At 38.3% G+C, this 14,196-nt stretch overlaps 1 protein-coding gene across 1 annotated transcript in view; it reads right to left on the bottom strand.

The window, feature by feature from the left end:
* The window catches only part of LOC139714579 (uncharacterized), a 32,863-nt gene extending 22,599 nt beyond the window's left edge, over positions 1–10,264 (bottom strand). Inside the window, exons 1-5 of the mRNA XM_071626269.1 lie at positions 10,242–10,264; positions 9,478–9,569; positions 7,699–7,883; positions 5,465–5,538; positions 4,480–4,598 (exon numbers count right to left, since the gene is read on the bottom strand). Coding sequence (XP_071482370.1) covers positions 4,480–4,598; positions 5,465–5,538; positions 7,699–7,883; positions 9,478–9,569; positions 10,242–10,264 — 493 coding nt within the window. The remainder of the gene's footprint in view (positions 1–4,479; positions 4,599–5,464; positions 5,539–7,698; positions 7,884–9,477; positions 9,570–10,241) is intronic.
* Positions 10,265–14,196: the final 3,932 nt, after the last annotated feature.

Here is a 14,196-nt window from a genome sequence, read left to right as displayed (position 1 = left end):
CGACTGAGGTGTTGTACTTTGAACAATTGTCTTTCAAGACGATGTCATTGTTTTGTAATTTGATGACGTCATTACACTGAAAATTGTGATTAAAGGCAAGGTATCAAAACCAGCCGATTATAGGTTTTATGTCTGCGGGACGTATTTTTCCCAAGTTGCCAGAAATGGCATAGCGACCTCAGTCGTTACAAGGCCGCTTTTCCGTCTAGCAATGCAATAGATGTTCACACGGCCACGTTGGTTGAGTGGGCATTGACTTTCCCCCTGTTATATCTATACATTGTTTTTTTTTTGTCTTACCATTTCCGTGGATGACCCGTGGCCGAGTGGTTACAGAAACGGTTTCGCATGTACGCTCAATATAACTTCAAGGTGCCTATATCACATTCTTTTCTTTGTCGATCACAGATGACTGTCATCTGATGACCACAAGCGTATCACCTAACTCGTCCTCAATGTGACGAGTTTTCATGTCTCGTTGATAGTGTTGTTTCAGATTTCTACAAGATGATACGTCAATATTTTGTTTTTGTATGTGCTGTATCAGCCTTATTTTTTTTTTTTTTTGTATTTCACTGTACAGCTGTATTTTGCAACTGTTGTTTAATATATATAATACTTGGGTTTAAAGTTATTAAGATTAGATATAGAAGAAACTGGTGCAATATTGGATGTCGTGAATGTATATTTTGTTATTGAGTGTTCAGTTTCTCTGTGTTATGTTATATGAATTAATGACATGTGTCTTTTTTTCTGTGTTTCATTTTGAAATGTGTGCTTTATATATGTGTGTATTTATGTGTGCCACTTGAATCATAAAAACTTTCCATTTTATGGACAATAAAATAAATGAAATGAAGTGAAATAAAATGAAATAGTGATGATGACGATGAGTTGGTTGAAGACTGTGCTGAGACTCGGATTCAGGTGAAGAAAGCTTTGATGACCAAAGACAAATGCAAGAGTTCTCCTGATTCAAATGTGGAAAAACAAGTACCAGATAGGTGAGTGGCTTGTTGTACAGTATTGCAATGCAATGTATCCAGGAGAAATCACAAATATTGTGGAAGAAGAACCCCAGATTAGGGTCAAAAAGATGTATAAATCTGGCACAACTGAGTGCATGGAAGTGGCCAGATAGGCCAGATGAAGTATTCTACTTCCAAAAGAAATGTCATCCAGAAAATATCACCCCTGTGCCATCTGGAAGTAAAGGTTGCTTTGCGTTTGACTTTAGCATTAGTACTTGTATCTAGGTCTTCAACATGTTGATTGAGTTTGGAGTTTTTCTTTAGTTGAATCTGTTCAAACTGATGAGACATGTCAAACTGAGGAACTACAAAACTGCCAAAAACTGGTTATTTGTATTTTTGCTTCTTGTTGAAATAAAATCTTTTACAAACACACTTGTTTTATAATGCTAGCAGTAGATAATTGTGTGATCTTTCAATTACAAGGCAAATGACTCTTGAACCGGTATGACTTGAACTCTATCTAAGTTCTTTTCCCACAAAGGCCACAGTTAAATGTCTCAAGCCAATAGCAAACTGTTTTGGAATTAAGACTGATCTACATTGAAAGGTATCATCACTTTCCAGTCAGACAAGCTACAAGAATCCTTATAATATTTGATACATTGTACATACATTTTAAAATTCTAGTACCCTAATTAAGGGCACCAGTATTCAACAGGAAGCAGAATTGAGTACCTTATTTGCAGAGAAGATTGAATTCCTGAAGAAGTTTCTTTTCTGGATGAACAATCTTTGAAATATTTCACACAAAAATTGTTACTGCCTGGCTACATGGCTCCTTAAATACATTTTTTTTTAAAATTCAGTTTGATTGGGATTTTTAAGCTCTTCATTACAGTGGTCTTTTCTTTAATAGAGCTGAATAATGGTGCCATTGAAGAACAGAAAGACATGCAGTGTGTAGATTTATAAATTGTTAAACTATCCACTAATTAAATTTGGCACATTATCAAACTAATAATGTTGTTGGTTAGGAAAGAAAAGGACATGATCCAATAATCAATTATTATATATTTCTCTTTTTTTTTTTTCAGGATTGGTGTTAACGAAAAGCATGCATGCATTGTTATAAAAATTTTGTTAAAGGTTGACATATAATTGTTGTTGTTTTTTTAATGCTATGACACTATAGAATCTAGCTACATGTAATGTGTAATATGTTCAAATCATTCTTCATGTCTTGTGTAGGCTGCAGTAGCCTTAAGTAGGTATTACAGATGTAATGTAGTAATTGCACATTGTGGTCATTCTTTCACCTTTCATAACTCATCTTATTTTCTAACAAACATTGATGTTTAATTCATTTCTACTGTTCAGTGGCACTGATCCCTGTGAAGCAACTTAGCTTTATTGTTATATACTGGCATTTAAAACACAAAATGTCAGAAGTTTTATTTTGATTGCGAGTTCTGTTTTGTTTTGTTTTTTTCATATATGGATTTTGAAGTTGGATTGATAAACAAATAGAAGAGTTCATCATTGCTTCTAAATATATTCACTTGGTTTTGAGTACAAATGCTTTGGAAAAATCAATAATTTTTCTGCCAAATAAAAAAAAAATGCAGTCTGGTGTTAGACGTACGTTTCTGATTTTCTCAATTTTGTGCACTGGTTAAAATGAACACAATAAATTTCTTAAATGTTTAACATATGTGTCTGCATGGAGTATTACCTCAAGTGTCTGAAATATGAATCATTACTTGAATAGTTTTTTGTACTTCAGAAAATACAGAGGGCCGGATCGGTGTTGGACGTACACTCTGAAAATTTCACACACATACATCCAACACCATAAAATCTACGTCCGACTCCGAAATATCTTGAGAATTTACATAACTTTTTGACACAGTTATACATAATTCTGGTATATGTTACAAAGTTCAGTCCTTCATGCAATCAAAACTGGTATCAGTTTTTCTATAAGCCCTCACACATCACAGAGTTTTAAACATGAATCTTTAAGTCTGGAAAAGTCATTTCGTTCACATACGTCTGACACCATGGTATTTTTTTTACACATTACCCTAGAAAAATGAAACAAGGTACCACTACCACTTTAATAGTAAGTGAGTTTAAAGTACTAATGTCTTTACACATCATGCATACTTAGAAACACAGATGCTCTCATTGATAATTAAAATCCAGGCCTTCAAAGTGTCCAAAATGTATGTCCGACCTTACGGAAGTGCCCTACCACATAATGCACATGCTGCACACTGTAATTTTCTTTTTAATCCTTAATTCAAATTTCGTTCAGTGCCACAAAATTGAAATTCACAAAAACAAAACAAAACAAAACAAAACAAAACATTGTACAAAGACAAACAACATTTATACTATATATACAAACATTGTACAGAGATCTATCTATCTTAACATTATGACTAAGGGTGGGATTTCACGGAGCACGCGAACGATTTGCGAAGGACGCGAATGGCAAAATCCAGCATTCGTATTTTAGTCTGCAAAAGTTCGCCAAACAAACGTGAGGGTTCGGAAGCGTCGTCAGTTGTTCGCCAATGTCGTTTTTACTTCGGCGAGAATTTCAAAAAAGTTTGAAATTTTTTGCGAAACTTTTCCGCACACTTGGTCGTGATTTGCTCGTGAATTGTTCTCGAAAGTGTCTTTAAAGCCTCGTCATATGCCCAAGACCTTCGCAAGACACGCGCGATGTTCGCAAAATGTTCGTGAAACCCCAAACAGACTCCGAAACTTTGGAGAATGTCTCGCGTATGTTATGCGAAATCTGCGAAGTTTTTCCGATCATTTTACGACGTAATCGCAAACTGTTCGCGTACATTTTGAGACATTCTCGCGAACGTGTAGCGCACGTTTGGGGGATGTATGACTTATACGTTTTCTACAGATAAAAATTGTAGCATACATCTAACATCAAAGAATTATTAACAACTATAGTAACAAAAGAAATTAAAGACTAGCAAAGAGAAAGAAATGTTTGATATACAAAAAAAATCGCAGAATACACTTAAGATTAATCTTAAGTATGTAAAATTTCATTTGAACTACAGAGATTATGTGTACGTAACATGCTGTACTTTAGCAATGATACACACGACATTCGCACAAACGTCGTGGAAACTTCGCACAAAATGCACAAGAATAGTTTTCGGCTTCATTGTCGGAACACAATCTGAGAAAAACTTTTCCGAATGTTGGATTTTGTCATTCGCGTCCTTCGCAAATCGTTCGCGTGCTCCGTGAAATCCCACCCTTATTTGACCAAAAATGAAATGGGGGGGGGGGGGGGGGGGGTTAGCACACACTTTTTACATTCTCGCAAAGTGCCCAAAACTGGGGACATTATAGTTTGCTCAAGGCAATTGGGCACATTTCACCATTTGCTTCTTGAAAAAAAAAAAAATCCAGTCTGAACTCAAACAAACATACACACACATACAAAACAAACATACACACACACACAAACCTAGAGCTGCCACTTTGATGATGATGGCATGGATGTCGGCATCAATCATCTCCCCCAGCAGCTCCGTCTGGTCCCGTCGCCACAGATAGGCCAGGGATGTGAGACCGAGACGTAAACACCTGACATAGGGTACAAAACAAAACATTGGCTCTGCTTCCATCAATTGTTGATTCTGACTTTATAGTTTGTTACAAACCTGTACATGTTTAGTAGACTTTTAAGAACTTCCGTATGTCGCCTGGAAGTATGCCTTCAGATAGCTTACAATTAAAGTATGGCCTACAATTGTATGTCATAATCTTAGGTCAATTTGTCTCTTTGCAAAGGGTACATACAGTATTTACCCTGTGCAAATTCCACATTCATAGTACAATCTGCCGTAATTACAATGTTCTTTAAAAAAATCTGTAGTTTTGAGCATGGTGGCATCATTGTGTCACTACCAGTTTTCACTATACTGCAAATCATCCAGCTAGAATAATTGCAAGAAATCATTTCCTACACGTCTCTTGTGTGTTTATCAAGATCACAATATTTAAGATGTAGCACAGTAGATTCATCCTGAAACTTGTAAATGTCATAAATCATGCCTTGAAAGGGATGAAATGAATGCATGAAGCCAAATGTAACATTTATAACTTGGACATGTGACCTGGGGAGGATATGTATAATGCAATGATTCCATTCCAGTTGTTATGTTTCAAGATACTAATACTTACTACAAGGCAGTGTACACCTTTGGTCTCTTTGGGCACAAATCTTTAAAAACATTCAATATTAAAGTCTATTTCATTTTTCTACTTCTTCTTCTTCTTCTTCTTCTTGCAAGGACCACTAAGTAAAGAGTTTATATGCAAAGTTATCTTCTCATAAACTTCATCTTCTTTTTGCAAGGAATAATAGTGAAGGGTATGCAAAGTATAAAAGAAAGACACACAAAGAAGGGGAAATGCATTCTCTACAATCCATTCAATTAAAAACTTACACATTTTCCACTCTAACTCTCTGATAGTTGGATAGGATGGCTCCAACCGAGACAGCCTCTATTTGCAGGTCTTCCTTTAAAACAGGACAGAAATTAAGTCATATGAAATCAACTGGTGGAATGAGATACAACAAATCTGGAAGCATCTATTAGAGAAATCCCCACCACACCCTTTCCTTTTTGTCCCTTCATGTGTCAATAAAAATGTAATACTTTGGTAACCAAAACAACTGTTCAGATTATGACACACAGTACAATCCCCTCTCAGCTCCAATAACAAAAACAAATGACCAGCTTGTAAATCCATAGCAGCTTCTTAATACAACTTTACTCTACCATCAATAATGCATGCAACATTTAGCAACATTTAGTAGTTGAAACATGCTCAATACTTTGAAAATCACCCTCTTTATGTTTATTTCTTAAAGAATTTGCAACAGATTTGTAATGAAATTTAAGCCATAATACAATTTATGCATTTTCAGAGGTTGTCATCAAATTCAAGCTTCAGCATTTTGTTTGAAATCATTCAAATGAATGATCACTGATTTTCCAATTGTTACCTCCGCCAAGGGAGGCGGTTATGTTTTCGTTACCGTTGGTTTCTGTGTTTGTGTGTTTGTCCTTGCGCAAAATAACTCAAAAAGTAGTGACTAGATTTGGATGAAACCTGCAGGAAAGGTTTAGAATGATACAAGTAAGAGATAATTAAATTTTGGTAGTGATCCGACAATTTTGGGGGAATTTATGAAGGATTTTTGATATTTTGGCAGGTAGGGTCAATGAACTTGGGAGTTCAGGCTGTGCGTATTTGAGGTTTGCATGCACGCACTAAAGAGCGTGCTCTAGTTTCTACTATCTAGGGCGAGGCGCGCCGTGCAGCTGAGGGTTTATGACATAACAAAGGCTTCTATTATGGGAAATCGGGCGACTATCAGCACACAATGCTATAAGTACGTATGGGTAGAAATCACTGAAATCTCTATGGAAGAACAAAATCAGTGGTGGAAATGAGCTGCATGCTTGGCGGAGGTCTGCGCTCTCAGAGTGCTTCTCTAGTTTGTGTATGATTAAACCCCACATTCACAATATCTTATTATTGGTACATTATACAGTCAAACCTGCCTTAGCGGCCACCTCTATATAGCGGCCACCTGTCTATAGCGGCCACTGAAAAATCCCCCCCGAGAGAAAAGCCCTGTTAAAGACCCTGTGTATAGCGGCCACCTGTCTAACGCGGCCAGCGGCCACAAATTTTGTTTCCCGCGGTAGCTTTTAACCTCTCTATAGCGGCCAAAGAGCTGATAATTCAGCGCGTTTTTTCTGCTTTTAGAAGCCGTGCCAGTCATTCATGGGCAACGTTCAGTGATCGCCATCGCTGCATTCATCGCGCATTTAGTATCAAGCTTCCTTCACGACTGTACACATGCTACTGTGCAACAATAATTATTTCAAGAACACCGGCATTGTTCAATGCATGAAACCCACATGTGTATACGTACACACATTATGCACATGTACGTACCCTGTATTTATAGATACGACGATGATACATGTACATTTGTAGGCAATGTACGCAAAGTTAGATAACCTGTCTATAGCGGCCACCTGTCTATAACGGCCACTTTTTCCGTTTCCCTTGGGTGACCGCTATAGACAGGTTTGACTGTATATGATTATAGTGTTGGGTATAATATAATTAGTAGTGGAAAATTGTTTATGTACTTTGTGAAAAATGCAGAAATCAAATCAAATCAAATTAAATCAAATCAAACCAAATCAGATTAGAAGCAGTTTAAAGATGCTTAGTGTTCAAAGCATGCTGATCGGCTGATCATGACCCTGGCCCTGGGACTGCAATACTTCACTACTTTGTCACTGATGCTGCTGGAAAACTTTGACGCACATTGTACAGACTTTCACAAGTCTGTTCCCTCTCCAAACATTACTGTACTTGTCGGTTCAATTTACTTTTTCAACGCAATCAGGCAGTATGCTGGTTTTCATGCCGGAAATGCCAATCCAATTCTGTCTTTTTTTGTGCGTGTGACCTGGATGAAAACATATCAGCGAGAAATTGCGCAGGATGAATTTAAGAACCCATGAATATGTTTTTGGACTACTCAGCATGAATATCTAATCCCTCAAAAACAAAAATGTTTACAATAAACCGTATCATTGAGGCAAAGTAAACCCAGAGCAAGGACTTGATGGATACAGATTCAGGGACTCACTTTCACTTTCTTCAGGATCTGGTAGAGGTCCTCCACCTCATCTCCGGCAGTGGGGTGGTAGTCCCTCCCTTGCTCCACAGAGCCCCCCTTGATCGGGGCCCTGTACAGGGGCAGCCCCATGGCCTGTGAGTAGAGGTCAATGGCGTGGTGACCCACAGTCTGAAACATGTAGCTGTCCAGCTCATCTGAAGAGGAAATGCCATTGATGATAACAACGCATGAGGACAGAGGCAAGCACATCACATACAATCAGATCAGAAGACATTTGAATTAGATGTTATAAATGTCATTCTCAGAGCTACACATTGTACAGTGGTGTTAGTACAGACAAAAACTAGGAGGTTTTAAAACTTTTCTTCACATTATATCTAATCACTAATATCCAGCATAGGAAGTACATCTTTTCAGTGGATACTAGTTTGAACAGATCTTCAAGTGAATCACTCCTACGATACTGAGGATCGTACTGCATCATTCAAACTTTGTTTTTCTGACTGGCATAACAAAATAGTTAAGCCTGATGTACATTTTCATATTCATCTTTGTATCATGTGAGCACTGATAACTGGCCCAAACACATTGCAACAGATCAAGGATCAAAGCAATCTCAGATGAGCTTTTTCAATGAATGATGACCTTTACAACTCAAACATTAAAGCAAGCTGACGAGATTTGTTCTCATTTCTTCATTCCTTTCTCATATTCTTGCTGAAATACTGTTGATTATTTGTTGTGGCTCACAGGGCCAATCAAACAGTCTCTTGTTCCTGGTTCAAGTCCAATTCTGTAAAAAAGTACAATCTTCTAAAGCTTTGTTTTCATTTTTCCTCTGGATCAAGTTCAGCAAACTTCACTCTGTGGATAAGAGTATACAGTGTACTATCTTCATAATTATGTCACACAAATATTTGCATGTTATCATTTTTGCACTAGTTCAGTTGTACACAAAATTTACTCAAGCATTGTCACACTAAGAAATATTCCGTACGTACAGTAGCAGCTGCAGTAGTTGATGAAGATCAGACGCAATATCATTGTAAGAGGCCTCTTTACAGACTGTTCTTTGAGAGTATTACACAAGTACTAGCTATCACTTATTTCATACCGCCACCCCTCCTGTTTACATGTTTCTTTCTTTCATAATCTTGGATTTCATTCCATAAAAATCAATAGCAATCATATTCCATTTGAATACACAGTGCACAAGTTCTCACACACATACATAATCAATACAATACCGTTACTCACATTATTCAAATTCATGAAATTCTTCCATTGAGGTGTTTTTATTGCAACTGATTGACAAATTGCCCTAAATTACATCTACGTAATTTTTTTTTTTTGCATTGATGTACATATCGTAGGTCAATCAGTTGCAATGCTCACATTCATGTACATTCAATCACTCTTCAACATCACACATTAATTTTGAATTAAATCTGAACACATCCACACACAAACACACACACACAGACAGATATACACAGCCACAAACACTTACCACAAACATATAATGGAACACACACACACCCTTAAGAGATAATGTACTGTACTACCGTATATAAGTATAATGGTTATAATGAAATTCCAGTTAAAAGGAAGTAAAAATTCCTGTTTATTACTGTTTATTTGTTCGGTTATGACGAAATTTCAATATAACAAAAGAAAACTGCTGATCCTGAGGACTTCATTATATTCAAGTTTTAAAGGGAGTCCACTGTCTCTGTAATCTTTTATTCTTCACTGAAGCACAATAGTATACAGTAGTTCGATACTCACCCACATGATGTGGATATAGGTTGACCAGAGCTACAAGGTCGTGACTTTCGGCGACACACTGCATCATGTTGAAGCAGCTGTCTTTGCCCCCGCTGTATGAACAGACAGTTGTACCAGAAACAAAAATTAACCCTTTTCTGTTCTGACAATCTTAGTCAATAGTTTTAATACAGTGTAGTGCTATACAAGGTTTTCTCCTTTCTTAACTTGCCGGCTTTTCTGTATGTTTGTGCCATTTAAATCAATCCACGAATAGAACACTACAGTACATGTAACAAGTTAGAACTGTTGGTGGAAAAATGAGCAAAGAAAATGGGATTCCATCGGGAAGTTTAAGAACTGTGCTAAACCTTATGTTTGCAAATGGACACACAACTCGCACTGTCTTGTAAACTTTTTTAGATTACGCACTGTGGTGTGTGAGAGTGTGCAGCCATTTTTGTTTTCGTTTGTTTGTATTCTTTACTGATTGGTACACTTAATACACATATACTATACCAAAATACTGATGGACATAGATTATGCAATCCTACTACGGTGTATAACGTTAATGTCGTTATACTTGTATATCACAAGTTACGTTAGTGCACTCGTCAATTTCAATGTGCAGCTAGGGAATTGGTAACATAAAAATACACGCGTGGGACTAAACGAGCGCAATGGCTGTTCTTTAAATCTATGTAACTCGTATCGCATTAATTGTGTAACCCTGGAAACAACGCTTTCCAGTCAATCACAAAAGCCGACAGCAAATATTACTTTACCTAATCAATGCCACCACCCTCATCGCTCACGTCAGTATATTATACTATTTGTACACCCTCTCTTGCAGTCTTGCTTGCTTGGTCCCATGCATGCACGAAAGATGTCTGTTGAAACGCGAACGAGACTAGTCGACTGTACACAGAATATCGTACCGGGAGTTCGAAGCGCACGCTTTTCGGGCCGGAGGATAGGAACGCTGTATTACTAGTACAGTACTGTGTATATGTACTATTAAAAAAGATCCCCCCCCCCCCCCCCCCCACCCCCGTGCCACACATAGGCCTACAGCTTTTGTGCATCGAGTGCATATAAAAATGGTCCCAAGCTGGATCTGGATCTGGATCTGGATGAATACGCTGAAAAACTCTGGATAGAGTATCACTCAGCACTGTGGTGTGTGATGTGCAGCTAATCACAACGGAGGTGACGCTGGAGCGCTTCTTTGAATGTGTCAAATTTATGAATCTGCTTTATGTTACTCGGCAGATTATTCCAATCCTTCGCTGTTCTATGGAAGAAGGAGTTGGCAAGAGCAGTTGAGGAACCGTGTAAAGTAGAGTAATTGTCCGGATGATAACTTCGGGTTGTCATACCTCTCGGTGCTTGAGCAGGACTGATATAATCCTCGAGATTTAGATCAATATTGCTGTGCTTTATTTTATGAAATGTTGATAGCCTTAAAAGCTTGCGTCGTTCTGGGAGTGGATGAAGTTTGAGATCCTTTATCATTCCGGAGACGGAAGATTGCCACTTGTAATCATTACAGATGAATCTGGCTGCTCTATTTTGTACTGCTTGAATCTTGGAGATGTTACGTTGAGTGAAGGGGTCCCATACTGTACAGCAATACTCCAAGTGGGGACGCACTAGGCTCTTGTATGCTTGTAATTTAACATTTCTCGGTGCATTATGTAGATTACGACGGAGAAAGCCAATCATGCTGCTTGCTCTGGCTGTAGTTATATCAATATGTCTATTCCATTTTAAATTGTCTGATAAGACAACTCCTAGGTATTTGTGACTGGACACTGTTTCTATCTGGTGACCGGCTAAGGTGTACGTGTGATGAATGGGACGAGACTTCCTTGTGAAGCGCATAACGTTGCATTTGTCCAGCTTGTATTTCATTTGCCATTTTTTTCCCCAAGCCTCTAAGGTACGTAGATCTTGTTGAAGTATGACACAATCTTTATGTGTCTTAATGGGACGGTAAACTACACAATCGTCTGCGAATAGGCAGACGTTGGATGAAACTTGATCAGGGAGATTATTAATATATGATAAGAAAAGCAATGGGCCCAGAACAGTGCCTTGGGGCACTCCTGAAGAAACATGAACGGGTCTTGAGGATGACCCTTGGACTACGACTGTTTGTTCCCTTTCTGTGAGAAATTGTGAAATATGAAAGTAATGAGCCCTGGATTCCAAGATACTTGAGGCGATGAAGGAGCCTCTGATGTGGTACGTACAGTATCAAACGCTTTTGCAAAGTCTAACACAACAGCGTCAACTTGCTTAATGGTTTCGACAGAGGAGAAAATATGATGAATTGTTGTAATCAGTTGGGACTCACACGACCGTCTGGATCTGAATCCATGTTGTGTGTTACTGAGGATATTGTTATCCTCCAGATGGCTCATAATGTGGCGATAGATGATATGTTCTAAGACTTTGCAGCAGGTGGATGTGAGGGATACCGGCCTGTAGTTGGCTGGGTCGGATCTACTACCATTCTTATACAGAGCATTTATATTAGCTTGTCTCCAATCTCGGGGTAGCGTGCCAGTCCGAAGACTTTGCGTGAATATGACTTGCAATATAGGTGCTACTTGTGCAGCACATAACTTGAGAAATTTGGGAGAAATGCCGTCTGGGCCAGAAGCTTTATTCACATCTAAGTTCTTAAGAAGTTTCATAATACCTTCTGTAGAAATAATCAAATCTGATATTGTTGGGATTTGTCTCTGTTCCATATGAGGAATATTAATCAAATCTTCTTTAGTGAAAACTGATTGATATTGATCACTTAAGACTTCAGCTTTTTCACGAGCTGTATCGGCTAGTTTTCCCTTGGAGTATAAAGCCGATATACCATTTGTGTCACGCCTCTTTTGCTTAATAAAAGACCAAAATTTCTTGGGGTTAGAAGTGAGTGAGTCAAAAACTGTTGTTCCTAAAAAATGTTGTTCAGCTTTTCGAAGTTCTTTTTGGATTTGCTTACGAAGCTGCCTATAACGGCACCAGTTCCGATGGGATCCATCTGTTTTGGCACTATAAAACGCCCTATTTTTCTTTCTAATCAATCGCTTGAGGGTTCCGTTTATCCAAGGAAGATTAAATCGAGTACTCTTATACCTTGAAGGAACATTTGAATCAACACTGCTATAAATAGCTTCCTTAAATGCGTTCCAGTTCTCCTCCACTGTCTTATGTGCATAATTGGCCTGGAAAACTTGAAAGAAATTTTCCATATCCTTTCTGAGATTAAATATATCTGCTTTATCCCATAAATAAATCTTTCTACGTTTTGCTTTATGGAGAACTGGGCGTAAAGAAATTTCTGCTATCATATTGAAATGATCAGATATTCCTGCTTTTGTTACAATTGGTGCAAAACAGCCAGGGTTTGTTACGAGAAGTAGGTCCAGGATATTTCTAACATTGCCTGATCTCGTCTTCTGGTTGTGATTGGGTTCGTAAGCCAATTGAGTGAATGAGAAATCGTGGATTAAATCGAGAAGCTCTGTGGTCAGTTCCTGGGGGTACACGCAGTGGTGTTCAGGCTTTCTACACAGATTGGACCAATCAATGTCTGGGACATTAAAGTCACCTCCTACCCATACTATAGGGTTTTTACTGAAATCTATCCTAGACAAGGATTCCCTGAGTTTCTTGATAGGGTCTGAACCCTTACTCGGTGGGCGATAAAAACACCCAATGTGGATTTGTTTGGAGTTCACCATCTGCAGTGAAATCCATATCAGTTCACAATCTACATCCAGGGAGATTAAATGAGTGGAGATGAGATCATTCCTTACTGCTATAAATACTCCTCCTGCTTTTCCCCTCTCTCTGTCTTTCCTATACACTGTATAATTCTCCGGAAAACACTCACTATTCTTTATGCTTGGGTTTAACCAAGACTCAGTGCCAACAATGATATGGGGGTCTGAAGAGTGAACAAGTTCAGCAAAGGCGGCTCTTTTACCAAAAATACTTTGACAATTGAGTATTAATAATCGCAATTTATTCTGATCAGCTGTTTGCCTAAAATGGTGGCTTGGCCCTAAGAAGGACCTTTTTGTTTCTTACTGGGTTTACTAGGTGTGGATGAAGATACAGGTTCTCCTACAGAGCTATTCTTTCTGGAAGATGGTGAATCTGATAAATGGCTATAATCAGAATCAGAGTTGTTGTTTGATAGCTCTGGGCTGGACAATATTGCAAAACTATTATCATGAATAAAACTATTAGTTCCAGAGGTCCAAAACAGACTAGAGCTAAAAGAGGGCATGCCACATGTACAACAGCACCATGAAAGCTGGGAGTGTTCTGAAAGAATTTGGTACATGCCAGGGGACATAGGTATGCAGTCTCTATGGAGCCACTGCTCACAATGGTCACACTGAATGCCTTCTTGATTCCACCTGACTGCTTTGCCACAAATACCACATGGCCATTTACACTTTGGGCCTGGGTTGGGATGTATGTCCCCTGAGGAGGACAAAATGACTAGCATCTGAGACATCAATGACATCTTGCATAGAATGAAAAGAGAGTTGGACTTTTGAAGGTGGAAAATGTGAGTGCTCACAATTGCAAAAGAGGGAGTAGTGATGTGAAGACCTTTTATCTTAAACCTGTTCTTCACTGGGTTGTGATCAAAACATACTATCTTGGACAAATCATGTGCCTGTAAAGACTGACAGAATCTCTCGTCTATGTAAAGGACGA

This window comes from Diadema antillarum, unplaced genomic scaffold (genome assembly GCF_040938485.1).
Source record: "Diadema antillarum isolate AM-2024a unplaced genomic scaffold, OU_Dant_1.0 seq00002322_RagTag, whole genome shotgun sequence".
Classification (NCBI taxonomy): Eukaryota; Metazoa; Echinodermata; class Echinoidea; order Diadematoida; family Diadematidae; genus Diadema; species Diadema antillarum.
The sequence above is the reverse complement of the archived record's forward strand: the minus strand, read 5'-3'. Positions and strand labels throughout refer to the sequence as shown.